This window comes from Moschus berezovskii, chromosome 21, assembly GCF_049115385.1.
Source record: "Moschus berezovskii isolate FMDL1 chromosome 21, NW_MosBer_1.0, whole genome shotgun sequence".
Classification (NCBI taxonomy): domain Eukaryota; kingdom Metazoa; phylum Chordata; class Mammalia; order Artiodactyla; family Moschidae; genus Moschus; species Moschus berezovskii.
This window is the reverse complement of record NC_142480.1, coordinates 5,596,118-5,619,150: the sequence shown is the minus strand read 5'-3', so window position 1 is coordinate 5,619,150 and position 23,033 is coordinate 5,596,118. Positions and strand designations below refer to the sequence as shown.

Here is a 23,033-nt window from a genome sequence, read left to right as displayed (position 1 = left end):
CCTCCCTTGTACTCTTAAATGGTGCACTTGACTTTGATTGCACTTATTCATTCATTCACTCACCAAACACTTAATGAGCACCTACTGCATGCCTGTTGCTGTGCTAGGTGCCGAAAGTAAGCTGCAAACAGGTGTTATTTTTCTAGTATCATTTTCACCCTGCAGCACCATCCTGCAAAGAAAGAGAGGGACCATCTAATATTACAGCAGAGAACCCCAAGGCCTGGGGAGGTCAGAAAGTGCGGTGAAGACTTTGGGTTTCTGCAGCCAGGCTAACTAGGCTGGATCTCAGCCCTACGGTTTATGAGGGGTGCTCTGTGGCCACTGTGAAATAAATGGCGATCACAACAGCACCCACTTACCTAAAAGACCGGGGCTTCCCTGTAAAGAACCCACCTGCCAATGCAGGAGATGCGGGTTTGATCCCTGGGTTGGGAAGATCCCATGGAGAAGGAAATGGCAACCCACTCCAGTATTCTTGCCTGGGAAATCCCATGGACAGAGGAGCCTGGTGGGCTACAGTCCAGAGAGTTGGAAGAGCCGGACATGACTTAGTGACTAAACAACAATAACAACCTAAAAGATTTGTTGTGATGATGAAACAAAGCAACAGGTGTTATGTGAGTCAAATGCTTAGGATGGAGCCTGGCACATGGTAAGGTGCCTGATAATGTCAAATTGGATGATTGGGGTTACCCAGCCGGTGCATGGCTGCTGAGGACTTGGACTTGGGGTCTCTGGCCCCATAGCCAACGCTTGCCTTGCACCTGGGGCGGCCTTGGGCTCCAGGCCCCGGACGCCCAGCCCCAGTCCCGCCCCAGGCGGTGCTTTCTCCCGCAGATCGGCGCTGCTGGGCAAGGTGCTGCGCATCGACGTGGACCGCAACGAGCGCGGCCCGCTCTACCGCATCCCGCCCGACAACCCGTTCCTGGGGGACCCCGCCGCGCGGCCGGAGGTCTACGCCTTCGGGGTACGCAACATGTGGCGCTGCTCCTTCGACCGCGGCGACCCGGCGACGGGCGCGGGCCGCGGGCGCCTCTTCTGCGGCGACGTGGGCCAGAACAAGTTCGAGGAGGTGGACCTGGTGGAGCGCGGCCGCAACTACGGCTGGCGCGCCCGCGAGGGCTACGAGTGCTACGACCGCAAGCTGTGCGCCAACGCCTCCCTCGGTGACCGCCCCCGACCCCGCGCCGCGCCCCCGGGGCCCCTCTCCCCAGATCTGCCGTGCCCACTCCGCGGCTGTGCGCCCACGCCTCGCTCGGTGGCCCCCGAGCCACTGGGGACCCCCAGTCCTGGTACAACCTGCCCTCCTCCCACCATCGGGATGCGCGCCAGCCGCGCGCCCACCCCGGACTTCCCTCGCCTGCTCTTCCCTCCGGAATGGCTCCCCCACCGCCCTCTCCAAATTACTTCCTGCCTGGCAAACCCTTGCCCCCTCCGCACCTTACAAACTTTAAGCATCGCCCTTTCTCGCTGACTCTCTGGGGCCCCATCTCGGGCCCTCCTAGGGACTTCCCACCCCTTGGCCCGGCAGGACTCGGGACCACCCGCGGAGCCTCCGCGGGACCCCCGCAGGCTCACCCAGCGTCTCCCGACTCTGCAGATGACGTGCTGCCGATTTTCGCCTACCCGCACAAACTGGGCAAGTCGGTGACTGGGGGCTACGTGTACCGCGGCTGCGAGTACCCCAACCTGAACGGCCTCTACATTTTTGGAGACTTCATGAGCGGGTAAGTGACCGGACAGCAGTTCTGAGGGTCAGGGATCGCAGAGGTGAAAGGTCGGAGAACCCAAACACCACCTTTGACCTCTCTGGGTCATCCCTCTCCTGGAAGCCAGGACCTGTCATTGTGCCACCTGGCCAGAGAGGTCACCTTGCTGGAGAGAGGGGACCTGGGGATCCAGCTGAGGTCAGCCCACTGGGCCCTATGGAGCCTTGCTGCCTTCACCCACTGAGCCCCCAGAGAGGGGTGGGTGTGCTGGGGGGAAAGGGGGATGGGATAAATCACATCCCAAACAGGTTTCAGAGGGGGTTCAAGACCATACCTCCCAAGTCTGACATGGGTCAGACTCTTTCCCCCGGGGGAGCTTACAGAGCCTCATGACCACCTGTTTTTCCCATTGTACAGAGGGGAAAACTGAGGCCCAGAGAGGCCCAGGGAAGCCGCACACCTGGCATGATGTTTTAAAATACAGCTGAGATGACCTGTATCCGAAGCCTGGCGTGCTTATTAGCTGTGTGACATTGAGCCAGCTGCTTCACCTCTCTGAGCTTTAATTTCCTCGTTTGCAAAATGATAATAGTACCTGCTTACTAAGCTTATTTGAGTCCCGTTCATACGTATATGGGGAAGTTCCTTGGTAACTCAGACAGTAAAGCATCTGCCTACAACATGGGAGACCTGGGTTCGATCCCTGGGTCAGGAAGATCCTCTGGAGAAAGAAATGGCAACCCATTCCGGTATTCTTGCCTGGAAAATCCCGTAGATGGAGGAGCCTGATGGGCTACAGTCCATGGGGTCACAAAGAGTCGGACATGACTGAGCAACTTCGCTCTCACTTTTCACTTTCATACATATTTAGCACTTAGAATCTAGAACATGCCCAATTTCTGGTTGTTTTGTTGTTTTGTTTTATTAATAAAATGGAAGGATCTGTTGGTGATCTCAGGACCTTCCCAGCCTCATGTGAAATGAATTTTTTTTTTTTGGTTGCACCATTCAGCTTGAAGAATCTTATTTCCCCAGTTCAGTTCAGTTCAGTCGCTCAGTCGTGTCCGACTCTCCGCGACCCCATGAATCACAGCACGCCAGGCCTCCCTGTCCATCACCAACTCCCGGAGTACACTCAAACTCATGTCCACAGAGTCGGTGATGCCATCCAGCCATCTCATTCTCCGTCGTCCCCTTCTCCTCCCGCCCCCAACCTTTCCCAGCATCAGAGTCTTTTCCAGTGAGTCAACTCGTCTCATGAGGTGGCCAAAGTATTGGAGTTTCAGCTTTAGCATCAGTCCCTCCAATGAACATCCAGGATTGATCTCCTTTAGAATGGACTGGTTGGATCTCCTTGCAGTATAAGGGACTCTCAAGAGTCTTCTCCAACACCACAGTTCAAAAGCATCGATTCTTCGGCGATCAGCCTTCTTCACAGTCCAACTCTCACATCCATACATGACCACGGGAAAAACCATTGCCTTGACTAGACGGACCTTGGTCGGCAAAGTAATGTCTCTGCTTTTTAATATACTATCAAGGTTGGTCAAAACTTTCCTGCCAAGGAGCAAGCGTCTTTTAATTTCATGGCTGCAATCAGCATCTGCAGTGATTTTGGAGCCCAAAAAAACAAAGTCTGACACTGTTTCCATTGTTTTTCCATCTATTTCCCATGAAGTGATGGGACCAGATGCCATGATCTTTGTTTTCTGAATGTTGAGCTTCAAGCCAACCTTTTCACTCTCCTCTTTCACTTTCATCAAGAGGCTTTTGAGTTCCTCTTCACTTTCTGCCATAAGGGTAGTGTCATCTGCATATCTGAGGTTATTGATATTTCTCCCAGCAATCTTGATTCCAGCTTGTGCTTCTTCCAGCCCAGCGTTCCTCATGATGTACTCTGCATATAAGTTAAATAAGCAAGGTGACAATATACAACCTTGACGTACACCTTTTCCTATTTGGAACCAGTCTGTTGTTCCATGACCGGTTCTAACTGTTGCTTCCTGACCTGCATACAGGTTTCTCAAGAGGCAGGTCAGGTGGTCTGGGATTCCCATCTCTTTCAGAATGTTCCACAGTTTATTGTGATCCACACAGTCAAAGGCTTTGGCATAGTCAATGAAGCAGAAATAGATGTTTTTCTGGAACTCTCTTGCTTTCTCCATGATCCAGCGGATGTTGGCAATTTGATCTCTGGTGCCTCTGCCTTTTCTAAAACCTGCTTGAACATCTGGGAGTTCACGGTTTACATACTGCTGAAGCCTGGCTTGGAGAATTTTGAGCATGACTTTACTAGCGTGTGAGATGAGTGCAATTGTGCGGTAGTTTGAGCATTCTTTGGCATTGCCTTTCTTTGGGATTGGAATGAAGACTGACCTCTTCCAGTCCTGTGGCCACTGCTGAGTTTTCCAAATCTGCTGGCATATTGAGTGCAGCACTTTCACAGCATCATCTTTCAAGACTTGAAATAGCTCAACTGGAATTCCATCACCTCCACTAGCTTTGTTTGTAGTGATGCTTTCTAAGGCCCACTTGACTTCACATTCCAAGATGTCTGGCTCTAGGTCAGTGATCACATTATCGTGACTATCTTGGTCGGGAAGATCTTTTTTGTACAGTTCTTCTGTGTATTCCTGCCACCTCTTCTTAATATCTTCTGCTTCTGTTAGGTCCATACCATTTCTGTCCTTTATCGAGCCCATCTTTGCATGAAAAGTTCCCTTGGAATCTCTAATTTTCTTGAAGAGGTCTCTTGTTTTTCCTATTCTGTTGTTTTCCTCTATTTCTTTGCATTGATCACTGAGGAAGGCTTTCTTATCTCTCCTTGCTATTCTTTGGAACTCTGCATTCAGATGCTTATATCTTTCCTTTTCTCCTTTGCTTTTCGCCTCTCTTCTTTTTACAGCTATTTGTAAGGCCTCCTCAGACAGCCATTTCGCTCTTTTGCATTTCTTTTCCATGGGGATGGTCTTGGTCCCTGTCTCCTGTACAATGTCACGAACCTCCGTCCAGAGTTCATCAGGCACTCTATCAATCAGATCTAGTCCCTTAAATCTATTTCTCACTTCCACTGCATAATCATAAGGGATTTGATTGAGGTCATATCTGAATGGTCTAGTGGTTTTCCCTACTTTCTTCAATTTAAGTCTGAACTTCGCAATAAGGAGTTCATGATCTGAGCCACAGTCAGCTCCTGGTCTTGTTTTCGCTAACTGTATACAGCTTCTCCATCTTTGGTTGCAAAGAATATAATCAATCTGATTTCGGTGTTGACCATCTGGTGATGTCCATGTGTAGAGTCTTCTCTTGTGTTGTTGGAAGAGGGTGTTTGCTATGACCAGTGCATTCTCTTGACAAAACTCTATTAGCCTTTGCCCTGCTTCATTCCGTGCTCCAAGGCCAAATTTGCCAGTTACTCCAGGTGTTTCTTGACTTCCTACTTTTGCATTCCAGTCCCCTAGAATGAAAAGGACATCTTTTTTGGGTGTTAGTTCTAAAAGGTCTTGTAGGTCTTCATAGAACCGATTAACTTCGGCTTCTTCAGCAGTACTGGTTGGGGCATAGGCCTGGATTACTGTAATATTGAATGGTTTGCCTTGGAAACGAACAGAAATCATCCTGTCATTTTTAAGATTGCATCCAAGTACTGCATTTCGGACTCTTTTGTTGACCATGATGGCTACTCCATTTCTTCTAAGGGATTCCTGCCCACAGTAGTAGATATAATGGTCATCCGAGTTAAATTCACCCATTCCAGTCCATTTTAATTCACTGATTCCTAGAATGTCGACGTTCACTCTTGCCATCTCCTGTTTGACCACATCCAATTTGCCTTGATTCATGGACCTAACATTCCAGGTTCCTATGCAATATTGCTCTTTACAGCACCGGACCTTGTTTCCATCATTGGTCACATCCACAACTGGGTATTGGTTTTGCTTTTGCTCCATCCCTTTATTCCTTCTAGAGTTATTTCTCCACTGAGCTCCAGTAGCATACTGGGCACCTACCGACCTGGGGAATTCCTCATTCAGTATCCTATCAACCAGGGATCAAAACCAGGTTCCCTGTAGTGGAAGTGTGGAATCCTAACCACTGGATTGCCAGTTCTTAATTATTCGTACCCTAGCCTCTCCACATAAGGGCAGTTGAACAGGGTCTCTGTTCAGAGAGGAAGTAAGGAAGCGTGAGTCTGGCAGAATTCTTACCTCTTGGAGGCTGCTGAACTGGGGTGGGTTTGTGGCCATTTGTCTATAGCTGGAGCTGACAGAGAACCTTGACCTGGGCCTCTGGTTGCTGGGTCCTTCTCCCAGCTTGGAGAGTCTCCCTCTGGACTCAGTTATCCCATCTGGAAAATGAGTCTAGATGAAACCTCTCTTTTTACCTCCATTCTCCTTTTAGTCTTCTGCTATCCCCCACCCCCACCCCCACCCCAGGAATGTCCAAGTCACCTGAACATAGAAATTCAGTGAATTTTGCTGGCACTTCCCAAACTCCTCTGCTGGGTCAGGCTTCATGCCAGGGCTAGAGCAACAAAGTTGAAGAACACCTCACACCCAAGTCAGGTGTGAGTCTCACTTGGTCCACTCGAGTCTGGCCTCAGAAAGCCCATGCTCTCTGGGGAAGTCCAGCACAGGAGCAGTCAGGAGGAGGGGACAACCAAGCAGGGCCTGAAAGTATCCGTAGGTGACTAACAAGCATAGAAGGGAGTAGGGACAAAATCAGCATATTCTGAAGATGCCAAATTCTCCACTTTGGGAATTCCCTGGTGGTCCAGTGGTGAAGACGTTGTCTTCGCTGAGATCCCATGTGCCTTGTGGCCCCAAAACACCAAAACATAAACAACAGAAGCAATATCATAACAAACCCAATGACTACTTTAAAAATGGTCCACATCAAAAACAAAAACCAAACCCTCCCCCCGCCCCAGATTCTCCATTTCATGCTCCGAAGTGGAGGCAGCTCCCAAGTCTATGCAGCCTCGGAGGCTTCTGAACTGCAAGTCAGCTCCTGACTGCCTCCTGCTGGTCAGTGGTTGGAACTGAACCGAGGAAGCTGAAACCGAGTTGGTCTTGTTCACCCATATGCTTCTCCTGGACTTCACTGATGGCTCAGGCGGTAAAGAATCCGCCTGCAATGGTGGAGACCTGGGTTGGGTCCCTGGATTAGGAAGATCCCATGGAGGAGGACATGACAACCCACTCCAGTATTCTTGCCTGGAGAATCCCATGGACAGAGGAGCCTGGCAGGCTACAGTCCATGGGGTCACAAAGACTCGGACATGATTGAGTGACTAACACAGATGCCTCTCCTGCTGTGTATTGGGTTGGCCAAACAGTTTGTTCGGGCTTTCCTGTAACATCTGACAGAAACACCCAAACCAACTTATCGACTGACCCAATAGCCGGTGCTCAGTAAAGACTGCACGCGGGGCAGGCTTCCCGGATGTGTGGTCTGTGCTCTTGTGCAGATGTGCCCAGAAGGGTCCACGCTCTGTTTAACGATCTGCCGTCACTGGCTTGAAACTTTTAGTACATTTTAAACAAGGGTCCTTGCACACTCATTTTGCACTGGACCCTGCATATTATGTGCAGTCCTGGTTGCATGGCTAACAGATGAGTGGATGGATGGGTTGGTGGGTGGGCTTCCCCCAGGCACCCTGCCAGGCAGGACCCCTCAGCCCATCCTCCTTTGCAGGCGTCTCATGTCCCTCCGGGAGAACCCGGAGACAGGCCAGTGGCGGTACAGCGAGATCTGCATGGGCCGTGGGCAGACCTGTGCATTCCCAGGCCTCATCAACAACTACTACCCACACATCATCTCCTTCGCCGAGGACGAGGCTGGTGAGCACTCCTGAGGCCTTTCCATCCGGGCTGCCCCTGCCTGGCACTGACTCCCCACCCCTGGGTCCTTCTGGCCTGGGATTCCCGGGATGGCATCTCAGGCCTTAGTCACCTTCAGGCTGGAGGGTGACATGTTCAGAGGTCTTGAGCCTTGCCTGTGTGTCAGTTCTCACCTGTCTGAGCTTCCATTTGCTCATCTGGAAAATGGGAGCAGTGGTCCCCCACTCCCACCATGGGCAGAGTTACTGGAGGGATCACGTGACCCCACAGGTTTGAGTCCAGGGAGGTTATGGGACCAGGAACGGGCATGATGGTGGAAAGGCAGGCAAGTGGCGGGAGGGTGCCTCCCTGGGGACCAACAGCGCCCTGGATCCCTGATGGCAAATGCACTGGGGCCTATCAATGAAGCTGCATTGTCCTCGGATAGTGCTGGGCACTGCTTTCTTGCCTGTTAGTGGGTCCCCTGCTCAGGAGCTTGTGTTTTCAATGCCAGGAGCAGAGGGGGAAGGGAGAGTAAGGACCCTGGGGGCTGGATCCCGCCTTTGTCCTTGGCCCCGGATTGTCCCTGGACAAAAGCCGAGGGGCCCCCAGTGGGGCCCGGTGGATGCTTGGCCAGGTTACTAGGCAACACCCTCCCGAGGGCCTTTCGAGAGGTGTCCCCCCGCAGGGCCCAGTGCCCAGAGCCCCCGGGCCTGAGTCTGGGAAACCTTTGTTGAACCGACACTCGTCAGAATCTAAGTTTTCAAAAAGGCAGCCCCAGCCCCCACTGCCCTCCCCAAGCCCACTGGGCCCTTGGAAGCCTTTTCTTTTGGTCAGTAGGGGGTTAACATGTTTTGGATGGGGGGTGCCCTTTCCCGGTGCACCCCCCACAGAGCCCAGCCCCAGAGGCAGGCCTAGGGGGCCCTTCTGAGTGACACCGAGGGACGGACAGCCAGGAGGAGTCCCCTCGAAGACAGACAGGCCGAGGGACAGCATGCTGGTGAGTGCAGGCAGGCGGACTCTGAAGGCACAGAGACCCGGGGAGCTGATGCCTGCAAACTGCCCCAGCTCCCTGCAGCCTCTGCCTCTCAGCTTGATCTTCTGATGCTTGTAAATTGCACAACAAGGACCTCTGCTGGCCCAGTGTTCCTCCAGGGACAGTCCACACTGCAGAGACCAGGAGGATGGCGTGGCCCTGGGCAGAGCTTAGCAGTGCCATAAGGGATCCCGGACTGCACATGGGCTTGGGGCGGGGGCATGGCTTCCCACAGATTAAGGCTGGATGGGGCCTTAGCGTGCGCCCAGTCCAGTGCTGTCACTTTACAGATGGGGGAACTGAGGCTGGCTTTTCCTGCCCAGTCTTGGGGTGGCGGGGGGGCAGGCTCTGGACACAGCCTGGCCCCCCGAGGCTTCCCAGAACAGGGTCTCAAGCTGGAGCTCTGTCAGGCAAAGGTAGTTGATGGAGAAGTGCATCCAGGCTGAGGGGACAGCACATGTGGGGACCCTGAGTTCCTCCAGGGCCTGGAGTGTAGGTTCAAGGAGGGCTGCCCAGCCAGGGAGGAGCCAGGCTGCTCCCAAAGGCCTCTCTCCAGAAAGGGGCCCAGAGACCAGAAGTGATGGCTCAAGTTCACGGCTGTGCCTGTGGACTCTCCCAGCAAGCTGGTCCCCTGCTCCCTCCCATAGGGTGCATCCACCTTGTGGGTCTATTCCACCCCAGCACCGCCACCAAGGTAGGGCTGGGGCTCCTGGAGGGAGGAGTCAGAGGGCATTGACTGCTCAGCATCCTGCCCTCCCCAGCCCCTAGCTCCCCTGACAGCTGGGTCTACCCTAGTTACACAGGTCACCTCTCAAGCATCTTCCCCTTCGAGAATTCCCCAGGTTTCCTGGGTCTTGATTCTCAGACACCACCATCATGCAGCCCTCCATGACTGCACCAGTCACCAGGGTCATGCTTTCCTCGAAGCTCCCATCTCACTGCCTGTCTCAGCCTCTCCTTGGGGAAACCACCCCTGCCCCCATCCTTAGGAGAGCTCTTCGCTGCCTCTTACAAGGACGAAAGGTATTAGCACGGCTGAACCATTACACTGAGCCACAAATGGCTTGTGTCTAGGCCTCCCAGCTACCATGTGTCCTACAGCAGTGTGGGCTTGGGGGCAGCAGATGTTTCTGAGTTCAAGGCCTGCTTAACCATTCACCAGCTGTGTGACTTTGGGCAAGTCACTTGACCTCTCTGAGCCTCTATTTTCTCATCTGTACATTGAGAATAATGTAACCTACTTCCTGGACATTTGTACCTATGGCAGCAAGGGCCGGGGGTGGGGTATGGGTGAGGAGAGAGCAGAGAACTCAATTCCCCTGAGAGCATCCATGGTCCAGGTGCTTGTAATTCCACTTCTAGAAACTGAGGCTGAGGGGGGCTGTCCCAGAGCCGCGGAAACTCACGTGGGGCCCAGTGCCGGGGCCGGGATTCACACCAGAGACTCCCCAGGCTCGTGCTCTTCTGCCCCTGCTACCGGCCTGGGAGGTGCCTGCTGCTCCATGGAGAGAAGGGGGGCCCTGTCCCCAAGGGCGGGCGGGACCTGGACCCTGGATGCCGATGACAGTAACAGCGGCAGTAATAGTTCATACTGATGGAGCAGGTGCCCCATGCTCTTGATATCCTCACAACAGCCCTACGAGGCAGGCCCGTGGGGGAACGCGGAAGCTGGTCACCAGTAAGCAGTCGGTGGGGAGCTGGGCTGTGGACCCCCACTGGCACTCAGAGGTGGGTGTGCTGGGCATGAGACCAGGCAGGGACCAGGGGTGGGGCCTGGGTGCCCCTGGGGTCACCAGGAAGGAGGCACGAGCAGAGGTCAGAGCCAGGGTGGATGCGGGCAGAGTGGCCAGCACCCCGGGAGGCTGTGCTGCAGAGACCCCAGGGTGCGTCTGGATACCTTTCTCAGCCTCATTTCCCCATTTTGGGGACTGGAGAGGTACCCCAACCTGGAGCATTTCCCCTCCTGGCTCACCAAGGTTGGGGTGCGTCCCAGAGCCTGAGGTAGGGGCGTGGGGCTGGCCCGGATGGTGTTCCAGGCAGCAGTCTCACCCTTTGCTTTGCGTCTTGTTCCAGGGGAGCTATACTTCATGTCAACGGGCATGCCGAGTGCCACTGTGGCTCGTGGGGTGGTCTACAAGATGATCGATCCTTCCAGGTGAGTACCCGCCTCCCGCCCACCCCGCCCCCAGAGGGCCCGAGTCCCTTCTGTCTGCCAGGAGCACTCCCTGCTGTTACCGCATGCCCCTCTCTACCGCATCCTAAGGTGGGTGTGACAAACACCCCCATTTTTCAGAAGAGAAAACTGAGCCCAGGGAGAGGAAGTGACTAGCTAAGCTCATACTGCTGGTCAGGGCAGATCTAAGGTTCAGAACCTATCTGCCAGCCTCGAAGTCCTGCTGTGTTCATAGGTGGCACTATTGGTAAAAAAAAAAAACAAAAAACAAAAAACCACCTGCCAACGCAGGAGATGCCAGAGATTCAGGTTCGATCCCTGGGTCAGGAAGATCCCCTGGAGCAGGGCATGGCAACCCACTCCAGTATTCTTGCCTGGAGAATCCCATGGACAGAGGAGCCTGGCGGGCTACAGCCCCTGGGGCTGCAGACAATCAGACACAACTGAAGCAACTTAGCACGCACGCTTCCATCCTTAGAAAGGTGCCAAAGATACCAATGGGGGCTGATAACCATGGACCCCACGATCACATTTTTAAAAAGTCTTTAAAAAATTTTAGAACAGTTTTTGTTTTACAGATCAGTTGTTGTGACAGCACAGTTTCCCATATATCCACCGTTCAGTATTCCCTATTATTATGGTACATTTGTCACAATTAAGGGCTTCCCTGGTGGCTCAGATGGTAAAGAATCTTCTTGCAGTGCAGGAGAACCAGGTTCGATTCCCTGGTCAGGAAGATCTCCTAGAGAAGGGAATGGCAACCCACTCCAGTATTCCTGCCTGGAGAATTCCGTGGACAGCGCACCCTGGTGGGTTACAGTCGATGGGGTCTGAAAGAGTCAGACACAACCGAGCACACTTAATGAACTAGTATTGGTACTTTGCCATTCCTTAAATGCCATACTTTTTAAAAAGCCAGGTGCCTCCATACTCTTAAAAACAGGATTCCTCTGGTTTTTCCCTCGTGCCCTTTGCTTTGGGATTCCATCCAGAATTCCACGTTGGATTTAGTTGCTGTGTCTCGTTGGCTTTCTCTGGTCTGTGGCCGTCTCTCAAACATTCCTCGTTTGCCGTGCTGCTTTGTTGAAAGCACAGGGCTCTTCATTATTGACGTAACTATCAAGAAAAACATAAGCGCTTGCTTCGAGGTCCTGGCCCTCTTTGGATTGCTGTCGTTGTGGGGGAACACACGCAGACTTTGCATTTTTCTTCGTAGGCCTGTCCTTATTTTGCATAAACATTTCCACGTTGCAACATCACCCTCAGAAGGCTCGTTTTTGATGGCTGCATAATTTTCTGTTGAGTCACTGTGCCCTGACTGCCTTATCCATCCCTTGGACATTTAGGTTATTTCCAATCTGGAGGGGAGAAGTGCTTCTCTAAGGAAGTATCACCTAATTCATGCCAGACGCTGCCTGAGACCCACCAACTCCTTTAGTCTGCTCTGCGTTCTTCTGGGCTCATGCATGCAAGATCAGTCCTTTCAGTCGTGTCCAGCTCTTTGTGACCCCGTGGACTGTAGCCCGTCAGGCTCCTCTGTCCATGGGATTTTTCAGGCAAGAATACTGGAGTGGGTTGCCATTACCTCCTCCAGGGGAATCTTCCTGACCCAGGGACCAAATCTGCGTCTCTTGAATCTCCTGCATTGGCAGGAGGATTCTTTTATCATTGACGCCACCTGGGAAGGGTAGCTATTCCCTCCTTCAGGGAATCTTCCCGACCCAGGGATCGACCCCGCGTCCCTTGCAACTCTCTGGGCTCATGACCTGCTTACAACAGAGGGACCTGAGGCTTAGGGATCTCTGCTCTAGGTCTCATGGGTCAGAGGAGCAGGCAAAAGACTAGACTCCCCTTTCCCACACCCTCTCTGACCCTTCTCATCCCTTGTAATTTTCTCTTTTGGAATCCACGTACGTTTTTGCACCCACAGCATATGGCAGAGGGGCCACATTCCAGAACATTTGGAAAATGAAGAAATGGGAAGCAGGGGGGTAGGGTGGGGGTCCTCTGCCCAAACATAGCCACTGTGGGATTTTTCTGGGTGCGTCTCCTCCCCTTTGGCAAAACAAAAAATTTTTTACGTAATTTCCTTAAGGAATAAAACCCAGCTGGGTCGGTCTGACACGTGTGGCTATTATCTGGAGCTCAGAGCAGCCGGAAAAACCACCCTTTCTGCAGCTTGGAGAAGGATGTGAACCGGGCTGTGTTTCAGCCTTGCGGGGGGAACGGCCCACGTCCCCCCTTGCTTTCTCCCTCCTGCCAGGGCTGTTTGAAAGCCACCCGGGGTCACGTGGCTGCTCCAGCCCTTGGGCTTTCCCCTCGTGCTCCTGGGACCCATTGAAGTCTTGGACCCACGCGGGCTGGTCCCAGAATAGGGTCGGTCCCATTCAAAGACTCACAGATCAACGGCCAGAAGCTCATTAAAATGGGATTCCATTCCTTCCTTGTGCCCCTGCAAGATGTCCAAGGAGACCCAGTTCAGAGCCCTGGCAACCCTTCTCAGGCTCTTTTCTCTCCCGGCGCTCTCCAACCTGGCACTCCAAGGCCCCAGTTCCCTCAGCTCTGCTGCCAGCCCGGAGGCTGTCTCTCTCCCCCCACTTTATTCTTCAGATCGACTTAACCTTTCCCTTTGATTCTGTATCACCAGAAACTTCAGAACCAGAGGGGTAGAGAGAGACGCTCCTCAGAGGCTGTGGGGGACGGGGGCCAGGGTAAGATGCAGGGATGGGGCTGCAGTGACAGTTACAGGGGTCAGACCCGGCAGGCTGGGGAGGGGGAGCGTGACATTTGATCTCATCCCAAGGATGCTTCATGCCCTGAGTTAGAAGTGGCCACCGCGGCCCTTGTGCACTTCAGGCAGAGGCTTGAGTGGGTGTTCGGCAGGCTGTTCAGGGGTGTTCCTGTTCTGGGGTTGGGCTCTTGGGGTCTGGGAGGCATGGTGCAGCAGGAGTGTGCTGTTGTGTCCACCTCTCGTAGCCTGCCAGGCTCCTCCGTCCATGGGATTCTCCAGGCAAGAATACTGGAGTGGGTTGCCATTTCCTTCTCTAAGGGATCTTCCTGACACAGGGATCGAACCTCTGACTCCGGAGTCTCCTGCATTGGCAGGCAGATTCTTTACCACTGAGCCACCTGGGTGCTACTCCATAAATGGCCATCCTTGTTACCGTCCACACCTGCCCAGGCCTGAACGCACACCAACCCTTCCCCTTCATGCGTGGCTGCAGGGGGTGGGTGATACCGGAGGGACACACTCAGGGTGAGCTCCCAGGGGCGTGGCATGACTCATGACGTCCTGTGTGTTGGCAGACGGGCACCACCGGGCAAGTGTCAGATCCAGCCCTCCCGGGTGAAGGTCAGGAGCCGCCTCATCCACTTCGTGCCCAAAGAAAGTAAGTGCCTGCCAGTGGGAGACACAGAGGGGGTTTCTGCAGCCCACACTTGCCCCCCCACCCCCCAGATGTGCATGCTCCTCGCTGGGTCTGCATACCCTTCCTCGGCTCCCTCACTGTGCCCAGCACTGTGCCTGGTGCACAGCAGACACTCGGAGGGCGTGGAACTCCTTACACTCCCTTCCCCTGGTGTGTGTCAGTCCCAGGCCATGGTAGGCGGCTCCAAGGGGCTGCAGGCGTCAGAACCAACATGACGAAGGGAGAAATAGTGGGTCCCAGGCAAGGTTCACTCAGAGTTCTAGGGAGGGAGAGAGAAGGGGGTAGATCTATATCTGAGCGAGACTGGAAAGAGTTACTCTCAGTACAAGGGCACCTAGGGGAGGGGATGTTCGGGCCAGCTCTGCTATAAGCTGGTTCTGTTTTTGACAAGCTTCGTGGGGAGGGAAGGGGTGCCAATCCTCCGGAGGGGCCAGGCAAGGCCACAGTGACCGCCCGTGGGATCTGGGGCCCTCTGAAGAGGATATGCCCTGAGGTGGGGCTGTTCCACGGGGCTCAAGCTAGGTGGGAACGGAGACAGACCCTGTGTTGTCAGATCTTCCAGTTCTAAAGACAAGCAGGATATGCATGCTTGCATCCATCCAGCACGTGTGTGTGCTTCAATCTGGGGCTTTAACGCTAAGCAAGCAGATATGGTCCCTGCCTTCTTGGGTTGTTATTGTACAATCTCCTGATTTGAAAATATTGGTTCACAATTTAAAAAACCACCCTGCGGGCCAAAGGAAGCACCTCAGTGGGCTGAGTGTGCCCAGCAGGTCTGCAGTTGGCAGACTGGAGTTGGGGGTCGGGTGGGGGCAGGAAGATGGGGAGAGTAGGCAGCAGGGTGGGTGGGGGTGCCTGGCTCTGAAGAAGGGATGCCCCACCACCCGGAGAAGACGTTTGGGGGAAGCGGTGAGCTGGGTGTTCGGGGTTAAGTAGCCGCAGTTGGTTTCGAACCTTGGCCCTTTCCCACTCACTCATGCAGTAGCTTCTGCTCTCCTGCAAGGTCCCGGCTCTGTGCTGGATGCCGAGGCTACAGGAGAAGTCAGACCAGGCCCTGTCCCGGCTGGGGCAGACAGAGGAGTCGTTTAGTGTCTCTGGCCCCATGGGAGAAGTTGCGCAGGGTGCCACCTGGACCCAGAGCCGTGAGGAGCTGGAGGGGGTGGGGGCGGGTGGGAAGGGCCTGGAGCTGAGGAGGGTTGAGCCTGGGTGGGGAGGACGGTTCGGTCCAGAGGCGGGGGAAGGGCGGCCTGGGCAGTGAAGGCAGAAGCAGGGCTTTGCAGAATGACCCGAGAAGCGCCCAGCCCAAGCTCCAGGCTGGCATCTGTGGGGTCAGGGTGACCCCAGAAGCACTGCTGGGGACCTCATTCTCAGGGCCTGAGCAGAGTGCAGAACCAGGACATCTTTCCCCGGGGTCTGCCTTCCGGGCGGCCGGGGCCCCTCTGACCACAGGCTTTTCTTCTGTGCAGAGTTCATCCGGAGGACGGGGAGCACCCCACGGCCCACCAAGGCTCCCCGCCGCCGCCGCCCCACGGCCTCTCCTCCGGCGCCCACCCCGCGGCCCACACGGCCCACCCCGCGGCCCGGGCGCCGTCGGGGCAGCGGGCGGCGGCGGGGCCGGCCCGGCACAGCCGACCCCGAGCCCTCGAACGGCGCAGTGCGCCTGGTGCGGCCGGCGGGCCTCAGCCCGGGCCGCGGGCGCGTGGAGGTGTTCGCGGGGGGACGCTGGGGCACCGTGTGTGACGACGCCTGGGACACCAAGGCGGCGGCCGTCGTGTGCCGCCAGCTGGGCTTCCTGTACGCTGCGCGGGCCGCCAAGCGCGCCGAGTTCGGCGAGGGCCGCACGCTGCCCATCCTGCTGGACGACGTGCGCTGCACGGGCAGCGAGCGCAGCCTGCTGGAGTGCGCGCACGCCGGCCTGGGCTCGCACAACTGCGGCCACCAGGAGGACGCCGGCGTCGTGTGCAGCCGCGAGAACCCCGATCTGTAGGCGAGCAGCGTCCGGCTGGAGCCGGGGAGGCCCCTCCACCCAGGGCGCGCGCCTGGTGCGTGCGCCGGGGTCCGAGGGTGGAGCAGCGGAACGTGGGGCGGGTGCCCAGGGTGACCCATCTGCAATGCTGTCCTGTGGATGCGTGGGAGGCGTGTGCGGTGCGCACGTGTTCTCTGTTGTTTCTGTCCCTGCGTCTACCCGGAAGCGGCAGAGTGTGTGATGGGGGTCGGTGTGGTCCCAGTGGGCGCAGTGGCTCTGGGCGGAGGTGTTCTTACCTCCAAGCATCTCAAGCAGCGGGCCAGGAGCACAGCCCTGAGCACCAAGGGCAGCTGCCCTTCAAGGGTGGACCTGACCACTGGCTGCATTAACAGAGGTCCCCCGGTGGATGGAGGGAGGGGACCAGGACTGCCCTGCTCCACCGGGCAGCGGAAGTCCCACAGACCAGCTGGACCATGGCCTGAGAAATGCGACCCGAAGGATGTGGACTGGTGGCCTGGCAGTCAGAGTCCTGGAGGAGAACCTGAAAGCATCTAGTGGGGACAAGGGAAGTCATCAGATGGGTGGGTCTGGGGTGACCCGTGGGCGGTGGGAGTCAGGCTGCCCTGGGGAGGGCAGGCAGGGGGCACTAGGTGACTTCAGGGAGAAGCCTCCTGGGCCCAGCCAGTCCAGGCACTGCGGTCGCTGGTGAGGCTTCAGGTCTCTCCACTTTCAAGCCTGTGCCAGGGCCACGTCTCTCATCTCCATCCCCCCACCCCTACCCCTCAGTGAAATCCCAGGGACCTTCCGCTTCCTCCGGCCCCACTCCAGGGGCCGGCCAGGCTATGGACCCAGCGAGACTACTGATGCTCTGTCACCCAGGGCTGTGCCAACAACGTGACTGTTTACAAACCCTCCTTCCCGCCTCTTTTCTCTGACTCACCCCTGCCTGGAAGCTGGGGGTGGGGTGGGAGAAGGGGCCCTGGGCCTGCAGTTGCCCTCCTGCTCACAGCTGGAAGTCCCTTTGCCCACGGATGGCCCCAGCCTGGGCTCATGCCAGGGCTGTCCAGGGGCATCAGTGTGGCTGGGTTCAGCCTCTGATGGGGGGCAGGGAGGAGAAGCAGAGGGCTGGTCACTGGGCAGTGAGGATGGATATGGCCCATGTCCGGGAGGGGGTTGCCGAGAGGGCTCCGGATGGAGCATCCCAACCCAACCTGGGTGTTGTCCTGAGAGTGCAGCTGGCACTGGGTGGTGTGCCTGGCAGAGAAAATGGTGCAGGCAGAAGCCTGTCAGGGTCTCCCAGCTGCTCGATGAAGCTCATTGTGGAGTATGAGGCTGCAGAGGAAAGCTTTAGGGGTTCTTGCCCGGAGAATCCCATGGCCAGAGGAGCCTGGCAGGCTGCACAGTCCATCGGGTCTCAATAGTCGGACACGACTTAGCGACTAAACCACAACTATCACCACCCTCTCCAGCTCCCCCTACCTCTGCCCTAAGTGGGGGTGGCGAGGACCCCAGACCCTTGTGGCTCGTCTAACCCTGTTGAGCCCCACCTGGAAACCACAGGTAACCCCCCACGGGGTGTGGCTTCGTCATAAGAGTGTGCAGCACGCCTGAACTCATTCAATCCTCAAAAGAGCCCTAGTCCTCCCCTTTTACAGATGGGGAAACTGAGGTACACAGAACTTCAACATCTTAGTTGAGATATCACCCTGCCAGGGAGAGGGAGGCCAGATTTGAACATGAGCTGACTAGTCCCAATACCTGCCAGCACCCGAACCACTGAAGCCCCTGGCTATACCCGCAGAAAGTCTCAGCATGGCCCAAGGTCCCCCTGCCCCCTACTGCGGGCTACCGGCCTCTCCAGGAAATAACTGATGGAGACCCCCGTGGGTCTCCACGTGCAAGCAGGTGGCACATGGGGACCATCCAAGCGGAACTCCTCACTGGGCAGCTAGGGGAGTGAAACTGGGAGGCTGAGTGTCCCAGGCCTTTGTTCAGATGGGGCTGACCTAAGACTGGAGTCCAGGGGAGGCAGGGTGGCCCCCAGGACCCTCAGAGAAGGCAGCGCCATGGCCCTGCCCAGTGAGAGGACAGACCTGTTGGTCCCTCTGGCCTGAAGCTGGGGGATGGTTTGCAGCAGCCTCTGCCTCCTCATCCAGGGGCTCCTCCATGCTCTTCCCTGACCCTCCCCACCCCACAGAGCTCCCCTCTAAGTTCAGGGCCTGGAGGACATGCACCTACAAGGCAGGGCCTGGGAGGTGGGCACCTCCCACTGACCTCAGCACCTACAGCCTGGGCCACCATCTGCGGCCCTGGCACCTCCCCCAGCTGGTGAGCTGGAGTGGTCCAGCCCCTGCTAGGCCCTGAGTGACGCTGCTATTTGTGGGGGTAAGCCGGGGAGGTCCCAGGCCCCATCGCTCCTCTGGGCAGTGCTGGCCTTGGCTGCCAGTCCTCCAGACAGAGTGCTCTTCCTCCTCAACCCAAAGACCTATCACCCCCTCAGGCTCTGAATGAGGCTGAGGCTGCAGCCTGACTCCTCAGAAGGAGGCTCACAGACTCACTGCCCTTTCATTAGTAGTAACAAGGGAGGGTAGCTGACATTGGCTGAACACTTACTGTGCCAGGTGCTGTCCTAAAGGTTTTACATATTAGTCATTCTTTAATCCTCTTATTAACCCTAGGAGGTAGGTGCTGTGGTCACCTTCCCACCCATTTTACAGATGTGGAAGCTGAGGCCCTGGGGCCCTGAGGCCTGAGTTACTTGCCCAATGTCACACAGCCAATATTAGAAACCAGGCTTTGGAACCACCCTCCACCTTGGGCCCTGTCATGTGTAGTTGGGGACACAGCCCCAGGGAGGGGCAGAGTTGGGCGCGGACTCCCCGTCCAGCGCTCCTCTCATTTTGCCGCAGCCTCAGCAAGTGGAGAGAGCGATCACAAGTGACCCTGTCCCCCAGGGACTTGGCTCCTGACTTCCCAGGTCTCTGGGGATAGAGGCGGGTCTGGGCCAATGCTCCCCCTGTTCCCTAGAGGCCTCTTCCCTCATCCTCTCTAAGCTGGGCTCCGGTCAGCACCTAGAGTGATCTCTCAGAACCTGCCCAGAGAGGGCCTGCCTCTGCCCAGTGTCACACAGTTCAGTCTGGAGCCCTCGGAGTCACTGCAGCAGGGATGGCCCAGGTGTGGCCCAGAGCCGAAGACTGCATCCTGGCTGTCAGCCTAAGGTAACAATACTCCAGGTCCCCGGCTGGCCTCATTCATTCCCTGTTTACCTGCATCCCTCCAGCAAGCCCCATCCGGGCAGGGCCCTGGTAACCACCTTTCTCCTCTGATGACAGGAAGTGCCCACTGCCCTCGGGTGCTGGACAGCTAGAGTCAGTGACTGAAGGCCACCCAGATATGGGGCAATTTCCAGCTCTGTAAGGCATTCCTGTGTTTCGACCTTGCAAATGCTCGGCTTGGAGACAATGCCCGAGATACTAGAGAGCAGGGTTCCAGCCTTGACTGTGTGACCTTAGGAAGGTCACTTAGCCTCTCTGAGTCTCATTGGAAAGCAGAAGTAATCAGCAGGATTGTTGGAAGAAAAAAATGAGACAAAACAAACATGCCCAGGCTGTTCCATGTTGCTTTCTCGAAGGAAAGCTCAGTAGTCGGCTGGTGGTGTTCATGCCTACGGCTTGTCAGCTGCACGAGACAGGGTGGGGAGGGGCATGCCACGTGGAGAGACCAGCATGAGAATGATCCAGCGGCAAATCCTTGACGTGGGGGGGAGATGAGCCCCTTCAGCTCACATGGAGAACCCACATCTTCCTGTGGGAGCATCCATCCGCTCATGCCCTGCTAAAGGCTAGCCTCAGGCGTGCAGGATCATTTAATCCTCACATTTACTCCATGTGGTACCCCTGGCTCTTGGAAGAAAAAAATGTTGCCTACCATTCCAGGTAAACGAGGAATGTTGCCTGCCATCGAGCCATCAGCCACTGCAGGCACCCCCTACGGTGTGCCACAGGGGATTTTCAAGCTGGAGAAAAACTGGACTCTGGCCTTGTATAGTTAAGATGCATCCGTTGCTAAGCTGTTGACTCTTTGCAGTCCCATGGGCTGCAGTCTGCCAGGATCCCTGTTCCTCACTATCTCCTAGAGTTTGCCCAAGTTCATGGGCAAGGTTGCTCAAGACGCCTATCTGAGGAATAATTTCAGTGACCCCAGACTCTTGCGTGTTCAGCACTAAAATCATTAACTTGAGATATCTGTTTTTTATGGTTAGCAATCATCTTTTGATGTTTAACTACATGTTTTTTATTTTTGCAAAAACTCATATATATTAATATATGGTGGTAGTGGTGGTGGTTTTGCAAGTCATGTCCAACTCCTGCGACCCCGTGGACTGTGGCCCACCAGGCTCCTCTGTCCATGGGATTTCCCAGGCAAGAATACTGGAGTGGGTTGCCATGCCCTCCTCCAGGGGATCTTCCCATCCCAGGGATTGAACCTGGGTCTCCCACACTGCAGGTGGATTCTTCACCATCTGAGCCATCAGGGAATATATCTTTCTACTCCCTTACTTCCTTGGAACAGTTCCTCAGGGCTCTCTGAGAGGTTATCTCAGGCTTTAGTCCTCAGTAACGTCCCCAAATAAAATGTAACTCCCAGCTTTTAGGTTGTACATTTCTCTCACGGTCAGCCATTCCTAACCAGGTGATCTTCAGGATGGCTGTGTAACTGGGTCCCAGTTCAGAGAGGAAGTGAACTTTGAGCCAAGGAGCCTGCTGTTTCTTGTTCCCTGGGCTACCGCTGGACCTGTGCCCCGCCAGACCACTCAAGTGGAAGCAGCCACTTCAAAGCCATTTCTTCTGCCTGCACCTCCCTCGGTGATTCCTGCTGGGAAACCACTTCCGGTATGGAAGCCACATGGCCAGTGTCCACCACAGTGGATAGCATTTGTCCAGGCCTTCCCGGAGAAGGGCCAGGTGGTTGGCCACGTGCTTCCAGGCGGTGCCCTCTGCTGGGGACTCCCAGGCAAAGGGCCTCCCACCCAAGCCTCAGTGTTTGGTCCCAATACTCTCTACTGCTCCCAGGAGAGCTGGGAGGATCAGAGGAGAAGGCGAAGGGACAGAGCCAGAGGTCACTGCTGTTGACCTATGCATCCACTTCTCTTCCTTCCTTAGTTGGACAGGCTCGCACTCACTAATGTACCCTGAGGCTGTTCCATGGCCGCCCTGCACTGTGGTCAGAGCAGGTTAAGATCTGACCCTGGCTTCCCAGGTGGCGCTAGAGGTAAAGAATCTGCCTGCCACTTCAGGAGATGAAAGAGACATGGGTTCAGTCCCTGGGTTTCGAAGATCCCTTGGAGAAGGAAATGGCAACCTGCTCCAATATTCCATGGACAGGGAAGTCTGGTGGACTATAGTCCAGGGGGTCGAAAAGAGTCACACACAACTGAGCACCCACACTGCCCTCAAGAATCAATCGTTTGGTGTCCTCCCTTCAAATGGCCCCGACCCCTGGAAGTTTCGCAACCTAGAAGGGTCTGTCTGCTCTCCCTGCCTGCCTCTCCCCTCCCCCATAGGGCAGGCCAGTGCGTGCCTGTGGCTGCTTCTCACCACCACATGCAGGCATCTCCCAGCCCTAGGGAGAGGCTGGTGCAGTCTCTGAGCTGGCACAGACGTCCAGCTTGCAGTGGGGGCGGGCGTCTCCTCTATGCTTGACCCAGCCCTCAAACCTTGGCTCTCTCTGGCACCCTGTGTCCCACACACGGTGAACACTCACGCCCGTGGTGGGGACTGTCCCTGGCTGTACCTGGGAAGGAGGTATACAGGCTTTCTCTATTTTTCCCAAATCTCTCAGGATTCTGGGACTCTGGCCCATGAGTGGGGCTGGGCAATGTCTTTCTCTTTCTCAGAAACCCAGCAACATCTAAACTCTTTGGACGCCTCCTCCCTGGACTGGAGGATCTTTATCTGGATGAGAAGGGGGGGCGGGGGCGGGGGATGGCTAGGCACACCTGACCCTTTCCATCTACTCCTTTCATCCTGGGTCGCTCCTGAGTATAAAAATTGGGAGCTAAAAAGCCCCAGACGGAAGAGCTGGGCTCTTCTTGGATCATACCTGGATCGGTAAGAAGAAACAAGTTATAAAAGGGAAGGAGGTCTTGGTTATTAGTTCAAAGATACCCTTTGCCCACCCTGGGCACACTTCCCGTTTTCCACTTGATCGGAACTTTCCGCACGCAGATTTTCAACCACTCCAACTCTAGCTCCTTCAGACCTGGATCAACGCCTGGGACATTGCACCCGCGGTCCCCCACTGGGGCTTCCCCTTGGTCTGGGTGGCAGCCTCGGGTCCAGCCGTGTGCTCTTCACTCGCAGACACAGGCCTCCCTATGTGCCCAGGGTCTTCACCTGCCCCGTGAAAGGGACACCCGTTTTGGAAGTTGGGGCTTCCAGAGAGAAGTCTGGGAACAATAGGCGTAATACAGAAATTTGGAGGCTGGGATGGGGTTTCCAGGAAGGTTTAGGGAGAAAAGAAGGGGCCTGGGACTACGCGCGGAAGAAGGCCATTATTCGCCAAGGAGAACGGACAAGCCAGCAGGATTTAGCGCCGCCGCCAGGGCAGCAAGAGCGGAGGCATTAAGGTTGCCAGGGACAAGGCGTTCTGGGCGGAGCTGTTGTTGGGGTGGAGCTTGAGGGGTGTGGGCGGAGCCTAGGGAGGCGGGGAGAGGGCGGGCTGAGGGGTCTGGGCCAGAAGTCTAGTTGTGATTGGTGAAGACCACGTGCTCTGGGCGTGGCCTAGGGACTGGGCGGGGCAGTGTTGCTGTTGGGGCGGAGCTTCGGCGTGGGCGGGGCAAATCTGGGGCCGGCCCCGAGAGCTGGAGCCGGAGGCGGAGACGTGGTTGGCGGGGA

At 55.8% G+C, this 23,033-nt stretch overlaps 1 protein-coding gene across 2 annotated transcripts in view; it reads left to right on the top strand.

The window, feature by feature from the left end:
• The window catches only part of HHIPL1 (HHIP like 1), a 29,920-nt gene extending 12,853 nt beyond the window's left edge, over positions 1-17,067 (top strand). Inside the window, exons 4-9 of one of the 2 annotated variants that reach the window (XM_088829852.1) lie at positions 790-1,169; positions 1,604-1,730; positions 7,410-7,555; positions 10,644-10,725; positions 14,050-14,132; positions 15,638-17,067. In XM_088829852.1, the coding sequence (XP_088685978.1) occupies positions 790-1,169; positions 1,604-1,730; positions 7,410-7,555; positions 10,644-10,725; positions 14,050-14,132; positions 15,638-16,158 (1,339 nt within the window). In that variant the 3' untranslated portion in view covers positions 16,159-17,067. The remainder of the gene's footprint in view (positions 1-789; positions 1,170-1,603; positions 1,731-7,409; positions 7,556-10,643; positions 10,726-14,049; positions 14,133-15,637) is intronic. The other variant, XM_055418521.2, reaches the window with a different exon arrangement.
• Positions 17,068-23,033: the final 5,966 nt, after the last annotated feature.